Source organism: Triticum aestivum, chromosome 6A (genome assembly GCF_018294505.1).
Source record: "Triticum aestivum cultivar Chinese Spring chromosome 6A, IWGSC CS RefSeq v2.1, whole genome shotgun sequence".
Lineage (NCBI taxonomy): Eukaryota > Viridiplantae > Streptophyta > Magnoliopsida > Poales > Poaceae > Triticum > Triticum aestivum.
The window spans coordinates 604,916,584-604,925,355 of NC_057809.1; the positions used below are offsets into that span (position 1 = coordinate 604,916,584).

Sequence of the window (8,772 nt, forward strand, 5' to 3'; positions counted from 1 at the left end):
AGACATACTACGCACCATATCCATAAGTGTACGGTTGCGTCTTTCAGCTACTCCATTTTGCTGAGGCTCGCCCGGCATTGAATACTGGGCTACTATGCCAGTCTCCTGCAAGAACTTTGCAAAAGGTCCAGGAACTTGGCCATATGGAGTGTACTGACCGTAGTACTCCCCCTCACGGTCGGACCTTACTATCTTTATTCTTTTATAATGCTATTTTTCAACCTCATCTTTGAATATTTTAAATTTATCCAATGCTTTCGATCGTTCTTCGATTGGATATATATAACCATAGCGAGAGTAACCATCTGTGAATGTTACGAACGAGTCATATCCATCCACACTTTTCACCGGAAATGGTCCGCAAATGTCAGTGTGGTTGATTTCTAGTATGCTTGTGCTATAGATTGCACCCTTTTTGATTTGTTTTATATACTTTCCTTTAATGCAATCTATGCAGTGTTCTAAGTCTGAGAATTCTAACGGAGAAAGAATTTCACTTTTGACTAATCTTTCTATTCTCCCCTTGGAAATATGGCCCAAGCGACAGTGCCATAATTTCGATGAGTCGAATGCTCTCTTTCTTTTCTTTCGTTCTTTATTCGACGCGGAAACATGTTCTTTCACATTGCATACAGAATAAACTTTTTCACGAAGTGATAAGAAATAAAGCTCATCGTGTAGTACAACATCACCCACATAAGCATTATTTAACCATATGGCACACTTGCCATGTCCAAAATAACATTCATAATTATCTTTGTCCAAACAAGAAACACTTATTAAGTTTCTATGACATGATCGAACAAATAAAACATCTCTAAGTAGAAGATTGAATCCATCAGCTAACTCCAAGGAGATGTCACCGACAGCTTCAACTTCTGCTTCAACTCCGTTTGCCACTTCAATGCGTCTTTCGCTTCCTAGCATAGTCCGCGTCGAATGGAATCCCTGTAAATAATTTGCAACATGAACAGTTGCTCCTGAGTCAATCCACCAAGTGGATTTTGAAAAGGATGTATACAAGGATTCATTTACAAATGAAACTATATTATTACCTCTTTTTGCCACGATTGACTTTAGCCAATCAGGGCAGTCGACCTTGTAATGCCCAGTCTTCTTACAGTGGAGACACATGTCTTTGTTCACTGGGAAAGGCTTCTGTTGATGCTGACAGGGAGCTTTACCATGTGGCTTTGAGGGGGAACTTTTGCTGTTCTGCTTGTAATTCTTTTTCTTCTGATCCTTCACATAGTTGAGTGAACCACCATGTGAGGCTTTGAGTCTGTCCTCTTCTTGGACACACATTGCTATTGTCTTTTCAATGTCCCATGTTCCAGGTGACATATTGTAGTTCACAACAAAAGTTTCAAACTCCTTTGGCAGTGAAGCCATGACTAGATGAACTAGGAGCTTTGGTTTGATCTCCAGATCCTCATCCATGGGCTTGAGCTTTGCTACCATATTGCTCATCTTGAGGATGTGCTCTCTTATCCCATGACTACTATCTGTGTAGTGTTCTGTCACCAGTTACTTTAACACCTGGGTGGCATATATCTTTGAAGAGCCAGTGAACTGGCTCTTTATCTTTGTAAGCAACTCCCCTACGGAAGTGCACTCTGCAATGGAGCCCACAATGGTGCTCTCAATTGTATTCTTTATGCATGCCATGCACTTTTCGTTTGCATTGACCCACTTCTGATTTTCTATGGAGTATGACATCTCCAAAGTAGCATAACCCCCCCCCCTTCTTTTTATCCCATGCAGCATCATCATCAGTTGCCGCTCTTACTGGCTCTTTAGGCTTGACCGGCTGTGGAGTGTCCACAACCCAGTCCTGCTCAGCACAGACAAATGCCAGTTCTACTTTCTTCCTCCACTCAGTGTAATTGTCACCTCTGAGTGTCGGAACATCTTTTAGACAACTCATCAAGTGAAAGCCTCCTTCTCCTTTAGCTGACGAGCTCGAGCCAGAGACGGTCATAGTGAAGTAGCAGTCGGTGATGGCAAAGAGTGGGCGAGGTGGTGGCGGTGCTTCCCGTCACTACTGCGGAAACCCTAGATCGGAAGGGATTGTCGGTTGGTGTGCGGCTTGCGACGAACCTCATCATGCGAGCCGCCGGCCCCCACCTCTTTATATGGCGCAGTGTGACAGGGGCCCGCCAGCCATACTGGGCTGGGCGCCCCCGACCATGGCGCGGATCTAAGAGCCCGATGGGCCGTTGGACCCACACGGAGGAGATCAACGTAACACTCACCTCTGATGTTACTGCATGTCTGCATTTTAAGTATGAGCAATTTTTGGTGTGTTTTGACAGCCTCGTCGGCCCAAGACGGACGTGATCGTCGTGCATGGCCCTCCATGTAATAACTATTTTAAAAATAAGGTATATGGTTGCAAATGGTAAAATTTAAGATCAGTCCGGTCACTGTCCGCGCATGTTCGCGGGTTTTGGTTGTAGATGCTCTAACTACCATGAACAACATCAGATTCTTTGGCATAAGTCTCGCCTCGCCCTCGCTGCTTTGTCCGCTATATTTGAAAATATGGTGAGTGGCTGAGTGCTCTGTTTAGCCCACGGAAAAATTATTCCCAAAAGAAACAAAAGTCTCCGATAGGGCATGGGGTTGGGCACCATGATTTCCACTAACAATTATGTAAGGCCTCCTTTGGTTTACAGGAATTTCATAGGAATTCTAGAGGATAGGATTCTTATAGGATTTTTTCCTTTAGAGTCCTTTGATTTATAGGAATGAATTCCTATTTCTACATAGGATTGGTTCCTATCCTCCACATTTCATAGGAAAATAAAAAAGAGCCTAGACTCAATGAAAAAATTTCTTTGGTGTCAACCAAATGACATTTTGTTTCCTATTCCTACTCATAGGATTTGAGATACATGTCATCTCATTTTCTACAAAATTCCTATTCCTATAATAATCCTATCCTATGAACCAAAAGAGGCCTAAGTAGCCCTGACAATTAAGTAAGTACTACGAGAGCTGTTCCAGCTCAGCCTCGCAAGCAAAAAAGTCAGAAGGCATCCTTCTCCTCTCCTCTTCCGGAATAAAATCTGGATGGAGTTATTGACCAGAATGGCTCCTCTTTGATGCAAGTGGAATTGATTACTGGCTGGGACAGCTTGCCATCAATTAGGCAGGGGGTATGTATGTATTGGTCAATCACCATGAGGTCTAACGGTATTACCGCTGTCCAGATTTATTAGACCTTCTTTTATTTTGGGCTAAAATTTGATCAAAGATTTAACTAAACAAATGTAAACTATATGTCACGAATGCTATACTACCGGAAACCTCTTTCAAATACAAATCCAAAAATATACTTTTTGTAGCATATATTTTATATTTTATATTAGTCAAATAGATAGTCAAACTTCGACCTAAATATAAGGGGCCTAATAAATCGGGAGGGAGGGACCCGGAACTAGCATGTGCAACTACTCGATACACCCGTCGCCATGCATGTGCAATCGTGCATTGTTCGTGGCAAGAGACCCGCGAAAATGGGGTTGTTGTTTCCTCGTGTCTCATAGCGTGACACCGAATGGATTGGACCATGGATCTGATTCAGAGTAGCAGCAGGAAGCCTCCATGCAGCGGGTAAACAACTAGTATATCTCCATTGGCTCCAAATTAATGGAATCGTATGCTTGCTTCTCCCTCGCCATCCGACCCTGTCGCCTCGTCGCAGCCTACCCCTGTTTGACCTTGAGATGGCGATGCCATCCATAGTTCCACACACGAATCACCTTGCCTACAAGTACCACCTCCTACCTCTGCTATTTCCAGACCCAAGCTATACCACCAAGCTCGTAGCAAGCAAGCATTGAGCAATCAACCATGGCGAGGCTTCAGCTTTCCGTCCTAGCGGCCTGCACCGTCCTCTTCATGCTCGCCGCCCCCTCCCTCGCCGGCGACCCCGACATGCTTCAGGACGTCTGCGTCGCCGACCTGGCATCCCGTGAGTCATCCTGCGAAATTATGTGTACTTCTTCTTTGCATCCTGGTGTCCTGGTTGTTGGCTTGTTGCTGACGCGGTGTGTTCGTCCAAATGCTTTGTGGCAGCGATCAAGATCAACGGCTTCCCGTGCAAGGCGAACATCACGGCGGACGACTTCTTCTTCGCCGGACTCAAGAAGGCCGGCAACACCAACAACCCGGCTGGTTCCATCGTCACCGCGGCGAACGTGCAGTCATTCCCCGGGGTGAACACGCTCGGTGTGTCCATGGCCCGCATCGACTACGCGGTCGGAGGGCAGAACCCGCCGCACACCCACCCGCGCGCCACCGAGATCATCTTCGTCACCAAGGGAACCCTCGAGGTGGGCTTCATCACCACCGCCAACAAGCTCTTCACTAGGTTCGTCACCGTCGGAGAGGTGTTCGTCTTCCCGCGTGGCCTCGTGCACTTCCAGCAGAACAGGGGACATGGCCCCGCCTCCGTCATCGCCGCCTTCAACAGCCAGCTCCAGGGCACACAAGCCATCGCCACCACACTCTTCGCTGCCACACCACCAGTGCCAACCGACGTGCTGGCCAAGGCCTTCCGGGTTGATAACGAAGACATCGACGCCGTCAAGGCCAGGTTCAAGTAGGGAGCCTCTGCCGTCGGCAACTCTCCATCCGTTTCGGAAGAAAAGAATCACCTGTTCAGTGTGTTCGTTACTGAATAAATTGATGTAGCATGCCGTGTAGTTGATTTGTTCACGTGTATGTTACGTTTGTTTGTCTTTGAAATAATAAAACGTGTTTTTGTTCCGCGCGGTGTATGTTACATTGATGTGGTATACATCATCGTTTTAAAAATGTCAACAAATCTATAAACCCGTAGTTTTGTCATCTACTAGCAAGATTCTCGTACGTTGCATGTGACATCAAGATGCATTTGTATGAGTAGTTTTTTGTGAGAGAAAATGATGAACAAGGGAAGACCTTATTTGCAAATGTGGAGAGATGTGTGGGTATCTTTTTACAAAATCGCCATAGTTTCTTTCCTATCCGTCAGATATAAATCGGACGGCCTATATTGCAGGATGACAGGCACACCATCATCACCAACTCTATTTTTTATAAGAGTAGAGATATTTGTTGTAAGGACTAAGGGCAACTCCCATAGATCGACCTAAATGGACACATAATATATACTCCTATGTGTCTTGTTCGTTTAGATCGCCCGACGGACACCAAAAGTCTACTTGTGTCCCACCTACCAGTGCGCCCAACGTCGGGCAACATTTCAGTTTTTTGCCCAAATTTTGAAATAAAAATATATATACAATCTTACTTGCATTTGTTGCTTACCTATCATGAATGCCCTAAACAATATAATAAGGCCATTCTTGAGTTTTGCCATCGTTTTTTTTTCAAGTCGGAGTTTTGTCGTCTATTTTTTTACACCAAAACACCCCTTTTATTCATTGGTGATCAAAGTTACATCATGAACAAGCAGAGACAATGCCATCGGGGGGTTCATCCAACCGAACAGAAGGGATACTGAATTTTGCTAAGCTAGCTAGCTCAAGAGCTACCTTATAGGACAGCGTTCATACAAAGTCTGAGGGAAATCACATTACAGGTGATAGCAGTCTGCAAGGCGCCTAACGAGCGGCCCTAACAGCACTAAACGAGGCCCATATATAATCCAGTTGAATGTCTTCATACGTTTTCTTCAGGTAATATCTACTCCCTCCGTCCCAAAATTTTTGTCTTACATTTATCTAGATACGGATGTATCTAATATTAAAATGCGACTTGATACATCTGGATTTAGACAAATCTAAGACAAGAATTTTGGGATGAAGGGAGTACCAACTTTAGATAAACTAGTCGACAGGAATAAAACAAATTGTCTGGATGGTGTAGTTGGTTATCACGTTAGTCTCACACACTAAAGGTCCCCAGTTCGAACCTGGGCTCAGACATTTTTTTTTCTTTTTTTGTCCATGATTTTTTGTTTTTGCAATCTCTCAAGATGAATTCTTCCTTGTCCGCTGTTACCCGCGAGTGTCAGTCGTCGTCTAGGGTGATGCTTAGCAGGAAGATTGAGGCGTCGACCTCGTCAGAGCTTCACAGGCCACGGCTGGCCGTCAGTGAGCTGTTGCTCCTCTTTGTTTACCTGTGTATAATTGATGTATTGGCGGCAATCCTACTGACTAATAACAATGAGATGAAACAGGCTGGTGGGCTATGCTGATTTATAACCCGATGGAAAAATTATTGGTAGCCGCTAGCGCTCTGGAATGCTATCAATTGGGAGGTAATTATAGAAAGAGTGAATTCCCGTTCTTACCCCACATTTTGAAATTCTACACTAATTACCCGATTTAGTGAAATTTCATCTATTTTACCCCATTTAGTGAAATTTCTGCCACGATTTACCTTGTTTAAAATTTTGCGAGTGTTCAGACCGACAGGTCCCAATTGTCAGGTCCAGCTGGCACGCCACATCGGCGGTTTTTTCCCGTCTATTTCTCTCTCTCCTGAACCGATCCTTGTAGCTTATCCCGACCGGACCGGCCCGATGGTGGTCGCTCGCGTCGTGTCCAATGCACAATGCTCGAGTCGGTCACTATCCACAGTCACTCCCAATCGATTGCATCGCCCGTCCAGGCTTCCGACCACACGTACCCGTCAGGCTCACTCGAACCTAGGGTTAGGATTGTCAGCCAGCGGCGGCGGCGGCGGCGCAATTTCATACCTCCTCGAGGCTCGAGCCGCGCTGTATGGCCGCGACATCAAGGGAAGAAACGACACCATGGAATCCGGCTCCATATATCTCGCTGGCGTCTGGCCGCGACATCAAGGCACGAAACGACCCTATGGAAAATCTGGCTCCATCAAGCTCGCCGACATCGGCGTGGGCGCGTCCATGTACATGACCCCATCAGGTTGTGCTCAGTTGATGGCGGGTCTTTGGCGACCGCTAGTCTAACAAATCAGTGAGGTTAGTGAACAAACAAGCGCTCTCAGTCGTACCCCATTCCACGTGATATTTACCATCTCCATCATATATAGCAATTTGTGTATTCTGAAATTTTCCTGACTCATGCATTGGCCGGTGAGGTGTTTGATTCAGACAGAATTAAGATGCTTATTAGAAGATCACGTGTATGCATATCACCCTTCTGTGACAGAGGTACATTTTTTTTATCATTTTGAATATTGTTGAAAGTCTTTTACTTTCTTGTTTGCTGCAGGATCGTGTGTGTGATTCGAAGGAAGGCAAGCGATGCATGCCGTGAATATTAGTTGGAGGTCAGAGTGGTGCGCCCCGACTCAGGCGTTGTGCGTTGGACGCGAGCGACCTAGTCAGCCTGGTCGAGAGAAGCTGCGAGGACCGGTTTGGCATGCCAGGTGGACCTGACAATTAAGACCTGCCCATCAGAATGCTCATAAAATTGTAAACAGGGTAAATTGTGACAGAACTTTTACTAAATGGGGCAAAATGGATGAAATCCCGCTAAATGAGGTAGTTAGTGTCAAAAATATGAAAATGAAGGGTAAAAACTGGAATTCACTCTTATAGAAATCTAGGTGCTCCCTTTCTATTTGTAGGATTGACCTGGAAGATTTAGGTTATGTCGAATTGTTCTATTCAGCACGTGAGGTGCACAATAGAGGTCAATTTGGTGCTTCTATTTAGCTTCCCGGACGCGTCTCTCTCCCTCTCTCTCGCCATGTAGGTTTGGGCCGTTTGGCGCTTCTATTCTGCTTTCCGACTCTGCCATGGTCTCGGTCTGATGTACGTCCCTATATATAATTTTTAGAAATAAAAAAAAACCCGGTCTCTGTATCTAGACTATACATGCAGTTATTTTATTAATTATTCATACAAGACCGTACAAAGTTATATAAAAATAAGACTAAAACCACCGTCTAGGCAACATTTGGACTCCGATGCCGTGTGGTCCTTGTTCCTGTCCCATAACCTCCCACGGTTCGCCAAAGTCGAGCTCCCCCGCACATCGCCGTCGAGCAAGAAGGAGCTGTTCCGGCGCCTCTCCGACCAGCCAGCTCTCCTCCTACACAAGTTGGTGGTACGCTCTCAAGTTCTCAACCCAGCTGGCTAGTTAAACATGCCGCTTAATTTTCTTTACTCCCTCCGTCACGGTTTAGAAGGCACAGTTAAATTTGCGTGCGTTTCCATAATAGAAAAGGTTTAGGGCGCATTGCATTTATTTCTAGTAGCTAATTAGTATTCCGATATACTATTTCTATATGCATGCGTAGTGTGAATGCTATTTTTAGCCCGTCTCATAACCAATAGATAACCATCTAGGTGCTAGAGAATTTCCAAATGCGCCTTTTAAACCGTGACGGAGGTAGTATCGTTCATGCATGCGATACCTTCTTGCAGTTTAATTAATAGGCTTAATTGAATGTCGTTTTCTGTTGAATTACTTGATGCAGAGCATGCAACTGGACAGGGCTACCGCCGCCCAGCGCTTCATGCTTTCGGCGAGTGTGCTGCAGATTCCTGGGTGCAGTAACCTGGCACCTGTAGGTTCACTTTCGAACTGCAGCAAACGAAACAAAAGGTTTAAACCGTCTCTAACCTTATATTAGCTCGGTCCCAAAATGCTTGTTTTAGGTTTATCTTTTTTTTCACGAATACGCAAAGCTTGCGTATCTTTCATTGATAGAAGAAGTTGGAACGAGATTACAGAAGGGGTACATGTAGAATATGAAGTATAGGCTGTGCAAACACAATACATTAACCGGTGCACCAGACACGTATATATGAGTACAGAGAGG

The 8,772-nt window shown here is 45.2% G+C and overlaps 1 protein-coding gene and 1 non-coding gene across 2 annotated transcripts; both read left to right on the forward strand.

The window, feature by feature from the left end:
* The first annotated feature begins 3,683 nt into the window (after window positions 1-3,683).
* On the forward strand, window positions 3,684-4,776 carry LOC123131313 (germin-like protein 1-1). Its single transcript, XM_044551011.1, has 2 exons — window positions 3,684-3,979; window positions 4,084-4,776. The coding sequence occupies exons 1-2, from the start codon at window positions 3,859-3,861 to the stop codon at window positions 4,611-4,613; spliced, it is 651 nt and encodes a 216-aa protein (XP_044406946.1). The 5' UTR covers window positions 3,684-3,858; the 3' UTR covers window positions 4,614-4,776.
* Window positions 4,777-5,865: 1,089 nt separating this feature from the next.
* TRNAV-CAC (transfer RNA valine (anticodon CAC)) lies at window positions 5,866-5,939 on the forward strand. The gene has a single exon. It is a non-coding gene; the product is annotated as a tRNA-Val (tRNA).
* The last annotated feature ends 2,833 nt before the right edge of the window (window positions 5,940-8,772 follow it).

Excerpts from the sequence above, each read along its gene's own strand:
- LOC123131313 (XM_044551011.1), top strand. The coding sequence starts at position 3,859 with ATGGCGAGGCTTCAGCTTTCCGTCCTAGCGGCCTGCACCGTCCTCTTC. Across the intron at positions 3,980-4,083 it reads CGTCGCCGACCTGGCATCCC|CGATCAAGATCAACGGCTTC; the intron begins GTGAGTCATCCT and ends GCTTTGTGGCAG.